The 12,917-nt window shown below is 37.5% G+C and overlaps 2 protein-coding genes across 2 annotated transcripts in view; both read right to left on the bottom strand.

The window, feature by feature from the left end:
* LOC103520291 (pachytene checkpoint protein 2 homolog) overlaps window positions 1-7,814 on the bottom strand; it is a 14,207-nt gene extending 6,393 nt beyond the window's left edge. The window contains exons 1-6 of the mRNA XM_026831474.1: window positions 7,754-7,814; window positions 7,149-7,332; window positions 6,648-6,860; window positions 5,206-5,433; window positions 4,710-4,751; window positions 3,120-3,302 (exon numbers count right to left, since the gene is read on the bottom strand). Coding sequence (XP_026687275.1) covers window positions 3,120-3,302; window positions 4,710-4,751; window positions 5,206-5,433; window positions 6,648-6,860; window positions 7,149-7,332; window positions 7,754-7,797 — 894 coding nt within the window. The 5' untranslated portion in view covers window positions 7,798-7,814. The remainder of the gene's footprint in view (window positions 1-3,119; window positions 3,303-4,709; window positions 4,752-5,205; window positions 5,434-6,647; window positions 6,861-7,148; window positions 7,333-7,753) is intronic.
* A 1,205-nt stretch (window positions 7,815-9,019) lies between these two features.
* Window positions 9,020-11,894, bottom strand: LOC103520290 (N-acetyltransferase 9-like protein). The gene is made up of 4 exons (XM_008485377.3): window positions 11,890-11,894; window positions 10,073-10,371; window positions 9,706-9,800; window positions 9,020-9,294 (listed from the first exon to the last, which is right to left on the bottom strand). The coding sequence occupies exons 2-4, from the start codon at window positions 10,356-10,358 to the stop codon at window positions 9,157-9,159; spliced, it is 519 nt and encodes a 172-aa protein (XP_008483599.1). The 5' UTR covers window positions 10,359-10,371; window positions 11,890-11,894; the 3' UTR covers window positions 9,020-9,156.
* Between the last annotated feature and the right edge of the window lie 1,023 nt (window positions 11,895-12,917).

Here is a 12,917-nt window from a genome sequence, read left to right as displayed (position 1 = left end):
GTGCGCTTCGGGGGCCCCCCACTCTCCCCGCTTCGGGGAGGGCTCGGTGCTGTACGCTCAGAACTTAATATTATAACCAACGACTAATAGTGTTGGATAACATAAAATTCGTTCCTTAGTTCCTTACCCTGACACCCACACACCCCCAACTTGGTCGTTTATCATCAAAAGAGACCACATGCACACCGCGCTAGTCGTGAACAATGATACTTAGTCAACTAACACAACTCCCATCAAACACCTATTTACTCTAAGACTGGGATGACGATGAGGATCAGTACCATAAATTAAGTTCCGAGATTCGAATTCGATATTCCTTTCATCCCCGAGTCTGAAGCTCACGAGTCATTCGAGTCAACGGTGGTCTCGCCCCCCTCACACCCGGGGTTCGCGTGTTCGCTACGCGGGGTTGCGTATACGGTCGCGCTGCGCGCTCCCGGGGCTTCCGGTGTTGTGCATGGGGTCGCGCTTCGCGCTCTTGTTTTACGGTCGGCTGCGCGCTCCCCGGGGCCTTGCGGGTGTGCATGATGGTCGCGCTTCGCGCTCCCTTGGCTTCGCCCCTGAAAACTAATATCGTCCCTGAGTCTTGTTCTCGAAGAAATGAAAACTGAAAACTAAAAGCGAGAGCCAAAATATTAAACGTAGGAAAGTTTTGCTGGCCTCAAAGCGTGGTTCCCGTGTATTTCTTATGGGGGGGACTAAAAAAACGTCAATATCTCGGGAACGGTTTGGAATTTCGGGATTTTTCGATTTTTTCCAGTACCTACAAAAAATAAGGAATCCAATGGTGAAAACCGCATCTTCCTAGCTCATCTAGAAGTGGGTTAGAATTTGTATACGTGAGTCAGTGAGTGAGTGAGTGAGTCAGTCAGTTACACAAGGGGCTGTATATTTTTAGGATGAGAAATAAAGTAATCATGAAATAAATATGTACATATATCAGTCGCGCTTGGGTGATGTTTCAAAGTCATAGAGCAGGAAAAATGAGGACCAACGGAATTTTTCTTTTTCTTCTACGACTTCTAGATCCCGAAATAAATCGATTTAAAAAATACCGGTAAATCGTGAACTTTGACGTCACGGCATACGCTCTCGCAGGCGAAGACGTCACATCAAATGTCCCGAGCAAAGCTCCTTCGGATCTGCAGGGAAAACGCGCGGATTTCACTAGAATACCGCTGTGTGTGAAAGGACTCATTACTCATTGACTAGGCGAAAAAAAAAAAACCGCGAGAGCGGAATCCGCGCGGTAAAAATCCGCTCAGTGTGAAATGGCTCTAAACACGCGAGTGTTTGATAAATATTCAATTTAACTTAATGGTTGCTAGGGAGAGTAAAATATTGACACTAATTGCTGGGCAGATATCGATTTTTCTCGCCTAGGAAAATGTAAAAACATGGAGAGATTTTTCAGTCTGTAGAAAATTTGTCTAGTAAAAGTCTTGGAAGAAAAGTCCAGAGAAGTGTAGAAGAAATTTAGGAAGCCTAATTTGGAGTAGTTTTTTGAGAAGTTTTCAGTAGAAGTTTACATACTAGAAGTTTTTTAGAGACATTATTATGAGAAAGACGTTCTAAAAAGTGATATTTCATATAAAGCTAGAAGATAACTGAAAGTGTACTTAGTTATTTGCCATTATGACATTTAAAGCTTTATTGTGAATAAAAATTACTTATTATTGTTATTTGAAAGTAATACCCTGAAGTTATTTATTATTTAGTTACACAAACGGGCGGACCCTTTACTAGCTATCTTATTACATCTACGTGGTGTGATGCTGTAAGCGCCCTTGAGTGTGACTGTGATGTAATGCCTGGGCCTGTGAGTGTGACTGTGGTGTGATGCTTCTGCCCGTGAGTGAGCCTGATGTGTTGATTGCGTCTGTATGTCTGTGTGTATGTAAAGTGATGGGTATGAGATCACCTATATCTCTACCATGTGCTGCTCTCATGTCTGATCTGCCTACTCATACCCTGCTCTTACTACTCAATTTCTTTTTTTTTTTTTTTTTTCCTCTCTTAGTCACCCCTAGGTACTATTGTTATATTATCATGTTCTTTTTTTTCCTTTTATTACTGTTATCACCTTTAAAAAAAAAATAATAATAATAATCAGGGTGTTTTTGTAAAATGTACCCCCCATAATGTATCAAATATAGGTATAAGACCTTGGTTAGACTGCGGGGGAAAAGGGACTTTTCAGTCCTATCCCAGCAGGATAAACAAGGTATATTCTATTCTAACTATGATATATGTATACTTAAAAATAATAATAAAAAGTAAAACAAGAAATTGGAAGTAAGCTAGTGGTTGGAATCACGATGACGGTCTTTGAAGAACTATTTGATTTCAGGGACAGATGTGAAGAAGAAATCAAGATCGCTGGATAGTTCGTTAGCCAGTCTCTGAAATCTGACTAGGGGGGAGTTTAAAAGATAGTACGGGATTTAGGTGGACATGTTGGATACGCTCGATTAAAGTGCTGTGAACATCATAAAAGGGGTTCCACACAGGACTTGAAAATTCCAGAACAACGCTAACCAGTGAACAATATAGGGTGAAGTTCCTCTCTGTGCTAGTGAGTCTATGAGTAACCCTTCAGGAGAACATCTTCCCCAACTGTGTGGTGAATCCCCCAAACGCTAAACACACAAACGCTTCCACTGCCGTCCTTTCACCACAGGGGGTAGGTATGACAATTTTTTTGATATCTTGTTAATAACGAATAATCGATATGTCGATTTCGATTATTTTGAAATATTTTCTAAGCCCCTGAAGCGATTTCATTCAAATTTGCATAATTATATTATGTTATATGTAGGTGTAAACAAAAGCTATCCATCATATAGGGTTTGACACCTATCGGATAAACATATCGATATTTACAAACGATTAATCGATTTTTTTAATATTTTGACTTTTTTCATATAAATCGGGAACAGTTTATCGATTAATTTGAAATTTGGATATGTTTTAGGGAAGAATATTTGGCATATTTCCAACCCCTAACGTGCGTTCTGAGAACGACTTTTTTCGGTTTTTTAGTTGCGAAAATCGATTTTTCTTAAATATTACAAAAATCGATTACAGGGTTCACAAACTCATAACTACAAAGTACAAACCCTTTTCAATTCTTCTACACAGGAAGAGAAAATGTTGAAGATTGCAGCCGCTGATGGAAAGCCTATGTACTGCTTAATATCGGCGCGGTCCAAAAAGGCCAAATCTATGGCTCCTGTCAGGTTAGACGTTGTAAAAATGAGAACGTTGGGATACCTGAGAAGATAGAATATACTTATAAATACCTATGCATTTCTCTTTTATTAATAAAATAAATGCCGTTTGTGTTTTTAGTGTTCACTGCAGCATTGTAGGATTTTCCAAATAACTCAATAATCAGCTCCCAATGTTTACCTTGCCAGGTCGCTATGCTATGGCCCCGCTGGGAATCGAACCCGGGTCTCCCACGCGCAAGGCGAGCGCAGTGACCACTACGCCATGGGAGCTGACTCATTTTTCTTTTCGAAAATACTCAAATATAAAAACACCACAGCGTCCGCCAGAAAAACACTGACAACTGGACAATAAGACCTTAGCAGTGAAAGTTCCATAGAAAGGCCAGTTGCAAATTTGTTAGTGATGTCAAAATCCAGGTTCGAACCCCGGAAGCGACACATTTTTAGATAAAAATTGATGACTTGAAGTAATAATTATGAGGTCCCCCAATTTTTATTTATTTTTTTAATTCAATCCACGTTAAATTTTATGTGGATCAAGGTATTTTAATTATGTTAAGATTGATTAATTCTTGTCAGAAATTAGTCTACCCTGCTTGTTATCACTGCTGTTTCACCTTATGACTCTTATGAGGGATTCGAACCATAATTCTGAAATTCCTCCCGCGCTAACTGCTTGAGCCACTGAGGTTGGTTTGTTTTGTTATTTCATAAAACCTATAAATAGGTACTTAACCTACTTACTAGAATATAAAAAAAAATCTCAAAGTTTCAAATTCTCGTTTTGTTACTCGATAAAACCCATAGGTAAAAATAATATACCAAGGGGTTGGGTAAGATAGGGGGGCGTGAAAAAATGAGAATATGCCCAAAGGGGGCGCCATCATGGGCGTAAGAAAGGGGGGGGGCAGCTGCCTCCCTAGAAATTTTCAAAAAGTATGCAACCTCAAAGGGGCTACAGTGTAGCCCTCAAAGGGGCTACAGTGTAACTTTTTGTGTAGCCGCTACACAAAAAGTTTGAAAAAATCGACTGCGGCACTGAAAATTTTACTTTTGCTGGATTTCTCGAGATTGTAGACCAAAATTTTCGAAAATTTCGCCTGCGGCGCTCTAATTTGTTTTGCTCACTTTAGCATTCAGCTAAAATTAGGTTGAGAAAATATCTAGCAAAATTTTCAAAAATTTCGCCTGCAGCGCTCTATTTTATTTTGCTAACTTTAGCGTTCAGCGAACATTAGGATGGAAAAATATCTACGAATTAGGTACGTCAAAAATTAACTTGTGACAAGCATGAGGCACATATCTACCTACTTTTTGAAAAATATCGCCTGCGGCGCTGAAAATTTCAAGTTCGATCAGCCCAAAGTGAATTGTCGTAGCCCAAAATTTAAAAAATTCGCCCGCGGCGCCCTAATTCAATTTGCGATGTTTGAAGTTCATTGAGAAAAAGGTTCAATGTGTGTAGAAGTATTGCGCCAAAAATTTTTTGTTGAACATTTTCTGTACTAATTTTCCACTCTACAGACAAAAAGAAGAGACAAACCAATTTATGGTGTGCAAGTTTGACCATTTGAAAAGTTTTCGACGTTAAAATTAAAGGTGTCTTGAGAGAGGTTGAAAAGAGGGGAAAAACAGTTTTTGGGTAGTTAGTCAACTTCATTTGTTACGAATTAAGGCGCACCGCGGTGCGCCAGGGCAAGTTCTGGCCTTGGCACGCAGTGTGTTATATTTATGTATATTACACTCAACTCGTAAAATTTGTAGCCAAAACCAAATGTCAGCCCAAAGAAATCACTCTAGTTAGGGCTGATTGAGAGGCTGACGAAAAACGCCGACCCCGTCTGTACACGGGAAAAAGGCAAAGAAAAAGAGTTCACTTTGAATGTGCACCATAAGAAAAATGAATAGTAATAATAATAAAAAAAAGCGTTTTTAGATATGAGGTGTAATGAGAAAGGAAAAAAAAAATTACCTCTGAAAAGTATTTAGAAAATAAACTATGACTGTTGATTTCTATGAACTCAGTGATTTTATATTTACTCTGGAGTCGAATAGACAACTTCTGAGCCACAGCCTTACACAGAGACGTTTTTCCAGTGCCTGGCGGTCCATGGAGCAAAACTACTCGATTCCAGGAGATAATGTTGGATTTTACTTTTGAGTGAGAGAATTTCATAGATGTTTCTGCATATTTTAAGAGCTGGAAAAAGAAAAAAACATGATAAAGTACAACTTGATGTGAATATTCTAGTGGTTGTCCTAAAAAAAAAAAAAAAAAAAAAAAAGTTCTCCACCTAGTCAGCACTCGGCAGCCCAAAAAAGATCTTGTTCAAGACCCATCTGTATGACCTCGCTTGTAATAGTCAGCTTCGATGGTATAATGGTCACTGCGCTCGCATTGCACGCGGGAAACCTAGGTTCGATTACCGGTGGGGTCAAAATGTGTATCATGCAAATGATTGATTCCATGACTGGCTGTTCCGGGGCCCACTCAGCCTCGTAAGGAAAATGAGTAGCTACGTAATACAAATGTGTATAGCGACCGGTGCCAATATGGTAGGTAAATATTGGATGTTGAGATATTGGAAAAAAATCCTACAAAACTGCAGTGAGCACCAAAAATTGTGGCATAATAACACAAAGAAATTGCATTTTTTATTAAAATAAAAAGTAAATTTAATAAAAGTCAAAGAGCAAATTCCCTAAAAATGTTCAGAACATGTTTGCTAAGTTACATCATAATCGGACGAACTATATTTGCGATGTTATACTCGTAATGAATGATGTTAATACTCATACAATCTCATCTATCATCTAGGCGTACGGCCGTGCGCCAGGCCAAGTTCCGGCCTCAGCACGCCAGTGTGTATATTACACGAAACATTTCGACACTTTTTACCCCTATCATAACTCCGTTAATTTTCCACGCATTATCATGAAATTTGGACCATATGTTAAGTTATACATGTTTAAAATGCCTGCGAAATTCCGAAGTTTAGCTTTAACGGAAGGGGTATAAAGAACGGCTTGAAAATCGCTTATTTTACGACTGACTCACTGATTCACTCATCAAAATTATGAGGCACTTCCCGATGTCGTAGAAACTTGAAAGGATGGTAGGTCTTAATGATTAAGTAAAGGGAAAAATCTGAAAATCGGCAAAAGTTGCATTGGGCGCCGCCTACAGGCGGAATTAACATTGTCTGCATGGTGGAACATTGCCAAGTTGAAATTGAGAGAAGGTTGAAGGAATTGAGATCCAGCATTTTCAGCAACACGAAAAACTGGAATGCAGACTTGGCCTTAATTTTCTGATCTCACCACTTTTATAGGCCGACATTTTTGGATAGGGACTTGGCCTTTCTTTCACATTGGTGTTTTTGTGAGGTACAAACTACACAAGGATATACAAACCATTTCTTTGATATTATTATCAAAGACAAGAGATTCCCAGAGGCCATGAAACTCTTCTGATGGTAAAACATAATGGTTTGATGAGCATGTCGTATCGGACGGCTCACCAGAGCCATTATCCACATCTTCTGATTGAACTCCATTGGGATCCAAATAGTAAATATAAATTTCCACTTTGAAGAGTTCCAGGTTATTGAGTTTACATTTAACATCCTGGAAGTAACACAATGCCAATTAATTTTTTTCCGTTTGTTAAAAGAGTAGGCTACTCTCTCGCAGTGGTTGAAAGAGTAGGTACCTAACCATAAAATACCATGAAATGAGACCACTTCCTGCATTATACTAAATAAATAGAAAGTAAAAAAGTCAATGGATACAAAAGTACCTATCTAGTAAGTAAAAGCTGCAATTACAAATTCACTCAACCCTATAAATGTGAATGTGTTATTGTTAAGGGTGTCATCACGATCCTGTCACATTATTATTACATTAATCACTTACATGTTCATTCCTTAACTCAGACAGTGCAGAATCATCTAATTCACAAATATCTATCTGCTTTACGTTATCTTGAAGTGTAACATTGTCAGGAAAATTTACTAAGGTCTGCCCAATAAACAATGACTCTGCTTTCTCCTTTAAATAGTTGGATACACATACTCTCAAGTCTTGAACTTTACATTTGCTGAAACGAATAACACAATGAAGACATATGCCAAAAGGGAAATTGATAGTGTATAATGTATAAGGAGAATTTTAAGAGCGATGTTCAGTGTTCAGTGCACTAATGGTATGAAAGGTGGCAGGGGGCAGCCAGCCTAGGAAAGTAATGTAATCGGGTCAAATTTTTGATGGTGAGTTCTTAGTGCCAAAACACGTTTTGTGGTCCCTAGAGTCTAAATCTAAAGATACAGCCATTGGTCCGTGTGTGTGTTTTCTTCCATCATTTGTAGTTTTTCTTCTACAACTACCTGAAAACGGATACTTGGTCTATGATGTATCATATCTCTTAGTAGTGCTGTCAAACTGCTTTGGTGGGGCGGAGCACTGGTACACTCCTTAATCATAGATGCCTTACATTATTTATTAGAGGGGCCTTGACTTACCTTGTCAAATGTTTTAAAACTTCTATGTGTAATGTGGGTTGCATTTTACTTTGCAGGATCAAATTCAAACATTATTAGTGTATGTAAAGAGTAAAACATGAAAAAATATCTAGGAATAGTAAAATTTGGGAAGACATGATTACCCTCCCCTTTGGCCGGGGCTGCCCCCCCCCCCCTTCGCGAAAGTCGCGATTTACACGGAAGTGTTAGAAAATTATATTTACTTAAACTTTAATGAGAGAATGGTTGCTAGGGAGTGCTTAATTATCGACTCGTTGCTAAGCAAATATTGATTTCTTGCCTAGGAAACTAGGTAAACAAAGACGGAGATTTTTTCAGTGCAAGAAAAAGTCTTGAAGAAGAGTCTACAGAAAATTTGTTCAGAGAAGTGTCTAGAGAAAATTTAGTAGAAGAAATTTAGGAAGCCTATTTTAAGAAGCCTAATTTAGAGAAGTTTATAGAGAAGTTTTTTATTAGAAGTTATTAGAAGACATTTAAAGAAGTTAATAGTAAAGAAGTTATAGTGAAAAATGTAAAGTTTGAATACCTACAAGAAAGACATTGTGTTAAAGCATTTTTATAGAAGACATTGTATTGTGACATTTGAAGTTATTACTGTGAATAAAAATTACCTATTATTGTTATTTTGAAACCCTAAAGTTCCTCTCTGTGCATAAGTTCATGAGTAACCCTTCAGGAGAACATCTTCCTCAACTGTGTGGTGAATACCCCAAACGCTAAACAACACAATCGCTTCCACTGCCGTCCTTTCACCCCCCCCCCGATGCTGGGTACGCCCATGGGCGCCATGCAAAAAAGTTTGAGAACCACTGGATTAGAATAAATTCGTTATACTGCTAAAACGAGACAGAGTCCAAATTAATAAACCACGCTATAGTGAATACTACAGGCATTCACTATAGCATGGTATGGAGGATAGACACTAAACAGGTTTTTTTATTATTATTATTATTATTATTATTAATAAACAAACCCTATTGTAAAAGTATTGCTATGTGCATGCATTGCTATAATTCCCCGTTATAGCATCCCTCTGTGGCCATTTTTTTTTTTTTTTTTTTTTTTGAAATTAAAAAAAACTTTTGGGGCCAGCTGTTGTGCAAAAATTTTGTTTTTTTTTTTTTTTTTTAAAAAAGCAGTGGTTCAAAGTTATACCTATTACACTGCACTGATAGACATGTCAGGGAGCATGTAGCACAACCCGTGTGTGTGGTGGGTGGGTATGTGGTGTATGTGTGTGATGGGTGGGTGGGTGGGTGGTGGTCCCATGCAAAGGACGGGTCAACCACTGGTAACAATTAAAGTCACATGAAAAATGCTTGGTATTAACTTTATCTCTTGCAAAAGTACCAGAAAAAAATTAACCCCATCACAGATTTATTCTACTCGTCACTATACCTATCTACACTGGACATTGAGTTTGTTTTTTGTTTTGTTTTTTCACTCCTAAGCCATCTCAACCATTCATTTTGAGCATTTTTTCCCATTGTAATTTCTTGAAAGACGGAATTATCAGACTCCTGGAAAAAATAAACAGAATAATAATTACTGCAAATGGACATTGTAATATTATAGGTACCTAGGTATTTCTCAAATTAATCACAAAAATTAAAAAAAAACAAGATAGGTCAAAGCAAGGAGATTGCATAAAATAAAAACACTGGAAAAATAGAAGCTTTTTTTTCACACAAAAATAGATATTTTAGAAATTTTTAATTTTGAAAGAACAATATTGATTGAAAAAGACATTAAAAGGTACCTAATCAAAGAAGTTTATAAATGGTCTATGAGAGAGAGAGACTTGGTGTTACATCACGTTTTATTGCTGTTGCCTAGTTTAAATCCTCAAAATAATAATAATAATAATAATAATAATTTTTATCAAATGCAAATAGAAAAAAAAATAATAAACCATGGATAAAAAAGCTTACCTTTATGAATCCTAATTTTTCAAAAAGACCTATACTCCTTCTGTTACTGGAGGAAATTTTGGCAATAATCTTTTCAATTTTCAAGACTTCACATCCTGGAGAAAAACAGGACAAACAGGGTTAGAGAGAGGGAGAGGGTTTTAAGAGGTCAAGGTTTGAAAAACAGAAAAAAAACTTAATAACTCCACCTCTCTTGAAAATTGGACCTGACCAAATGAGTTTTTTTGGTAGCTCTTTTGATCCTGCATCAACCCTCAAGCATTGTACAGATGTTTGCAGGACACCCTGTATACTAAGAAACTTATGACATTACTTGTACTTGTTCTTCCACAAGGCCTACAGAACAAGTACTCTGATTTTCACTTACCATATTCTATCATTTGAACAACAGTTTCTTTCCCAAGACCTTTCCCCTGTGCATGTTTTTCAGCAATCATTACATTAATTTCTCCTACATTGCCACTGTCTAGAAATAAATTGACATCTCCAATCATTGATTCCACCTCATCTCTTGTCAAGTAAAATTTGTGTTTATCAAGAACTATAAAGGTACACTTGTCTTCATCATTAGCCCAAGACTGTTGCATTTCATATTCTTCCTCTAGTGACAATGGCTCAGAGGCAGTCAGGCTTTGTAATTCTTCACTCTGCATCCATTTATGATATCTGTGCATGTTTAATAAGTGAGTCAATATCACAAAAACATGAAATTTCATGTCCTTGGTGAAATGCAATTTTCAACTTTAATTCCCCATCAGTGCTTAATGATTCAATTAAGGCTTGATTGAAGTTTGGTGAAATCGGCTAGATGTCTTTGATAAGGAACCATCAAAGTTCGATCACCTACTATCACTGTACCTTGGTTTGATTTCATCTGTATGCTGTATCGTATTCGTATGAGCGTGTAAAAACCATGATGGGGATTATATGTATTATACCTATTACAAATTTTAAAACCTTCAACCCGTTTTGTTTGAACTTTCACGGAAATTGAAAAACTAAACTTCCGCTAGACTCTAGTTCACTCTGCATCCATTTATGATATCTGTGCATGTTTAATAAGTGAGTCAATATCACAAAAACATGAAATTTCATGTCCAAAAAAAAAAGAAGAAGAAGGAAGTATTTCCATGTTAAAAATGAAGAATTTAATACCTAATTAACTTATCTAATATACAGAGTTTTTCAGAATAAAACAAGCCACTTGAAATATCTCAAGAATGGATTTGAATTCTCATCATATTCAGGGGGCCTGGGGGACTATAAACAGAGAGTTGGGTAATTATGCAGAAGTCACATCCGTGGAAAAGAAAAGCTCCTTTTTGTATTTAACCTAACCCTATAATAACACTAATCACTGCTTGTTTGTGCCAGTTCCTTTGGTAGCAATATTCCACGGATGTGACTTCTGCACAAGTACCAAGAGTAGATCAGCATCTAGCTAGGGGACTATAAACAGGGAGTAGACTAGTCCAAATTTCTTTAGGCTATATCAATAGTAAAGGTTGAGTTCAAAGATTCAAGATTTATCAGTATTTTTTAAATTAATTTATCTCGGGATCTAGAAGTTTGGAAGAAAAGAAACCTTTTGATGGGTGACCAATTTTTTTCAAGGTGACCCAGGAAATATGAGGACCAACGGAATTTTTCTTTTTCTTCTACGACTTCTAGATCCCGAGATAAATCGATTAAAAAAAATACCGGTAAACCGTGAACTTTAACGTCACGGCATACGCTCCCATAGGCGATGACGTCACACCAAATGTCCCGAGCAAAGCTCCTTCGCAGGCAACACATTAATGTGTTTGTGCACATACATTTCTGCGCATTTCTTTCTGCTCTTCCGCAAGCGTGCTTGCATACTGGTGCTACCTAGCGGACGAAAAAAAAACTGTGTAAAGTCTGACGTCACCCATCTTTGAACTCTTTCATTAGAACGGTAAATAAAAATTGAATTTTAGACCTTTTACATTTATTTTTTCGGAGTTTTGACCTCAGATTTGGATTTTTTTCCAACTTTTTACATAGGAATCGACCTTTTATTTATAATTTTTACCCATTTGCAACTGCTCCATTCTGGGATAAATTTCCACATTACTGGGATAAATATTAAAATGTCTCTCCTGAAAAGTAATGAAAATAACATAGGCCGTTCTTCTTGGGAACGATTCATTTGTTACTTACTTCAAAACATGGATAAAATCCGCCCCGGGCGGGAATCGAACCCGCGGCCTAGCGCTTACAAGGCAGACGCACTACCAACTAAGCTAAATAGGCTGGCATATGTTATTCTTACTCTGAGGCTGTGTTTATGTACAGGGCTGAGATGAGCTCGGACGAGGTGAGATAGGATATTGTTTCTACAGTTTTGCATTGGATATCGAGTGGTAACTTAAGCAAGGATAGCGTGGGATTGATTGTTGGGCATTTTTTCTAACCCTCTGTCCCGTCGGCAATTTTTAAAATTTATTTTATATTTATTTTTGTTTGCTTTGTAATTCGCTTGTTTGTAATATCTATTTTAAATGAAATCCCATCAGGATAAAATCCGCCCCTGGCGGGAATCGAACCCGCGGCCTAGCGCTTACAAGGCAGACGCACTACCAACCAAGCTAACTAGGCTGGCTAGTATAGCTTTGCTAACTGTAGTAAGTAATAGTTTGTCCTAGACCTAGAGTGATGAAATTTGGTATGCTATCCCGGTATGGTCCAAGGACGCGATACCACATCATTTTCCACACGCCAAGAAAGGCCGAGAATGGCCTATCTCAGCCCAGTACATAAACACAGCCTCATACCTCCTAAGAAAACACCGAGAGCTAAACAAATGTCTTTTGAAGATAACCTCCTCCAATTTGAGTATTCAAAGTTGTACAAAGTATTCTCAGGTGTTGAGGTTCGTAGCTCATTAGCTATATGTCTTCCTCCAGGTTACATTGGAGACGTAATGGTTATAAAACGTGTTGCAGAATATAAACAACATTCAGATCCAAGAGGATTAAAAGAATATGCTTATTACATTAAATTGCAATTAATCATGCTGGGTTCTTTATTTATTCCAGGCAAGATATAACAGAACTACTACTGCAACGCATAAGCAGTTGCAAATTATTGCACGATCTATCCTAGAGCGATCACATAATTTTTATGATTTTTAAATTTATTTCCAACTTCAAATTATGCCATTGGTTGAGATTAGCTTTTGTTTTAGA

The sequence above is a fragment of the Diaphorina citri genome, unplaced genomic scaffold, assembly GCF_000475195.1.
Source record: "Diaphorina citri unplaced genomic scaffold, Diaci psyllid genome assembly version 1.1 scaffold3420, whole genome shotgun sequence".
Classification (NCBI taxonomy): domain Eukaryota; kingdom Metazoa; phylum Arthropoda; class Insecta; order Hemiptera; family Psyllidae; genus Diaphorina; species Diaphorina citri.
The sequence above is the reverse complement of the archived record's forward strand: the minus strand, read 5'-3'. Positions and strand labels throughout refer to the sequence as shown.

Bases quoted from the DNA above. Each gene is read 5' to 3' on its own strand.
- LOC103520290 (XM_008485377.3), bottom strand. From the start codon at position 10,358: ATGCAGAGTGAAGAATTACAAAGCCTGACTGCCTCTGAGCCATTGTCA. The intron at 9,801-10,072 runs GTAAGTGAAAAT...GTTTTTCTCCAG, and splicing joins TGTTCAAATGATAGAATATG to GATGTGAAGTCTTGAAAATT. The intron at 9,295-9,705 runs GTAAGCTTTTTT...TATTTTTTCCAG, and splicing joins AAAAATTAGGATTCATAAAG to GAGTCTGATAATTCCGTCTT.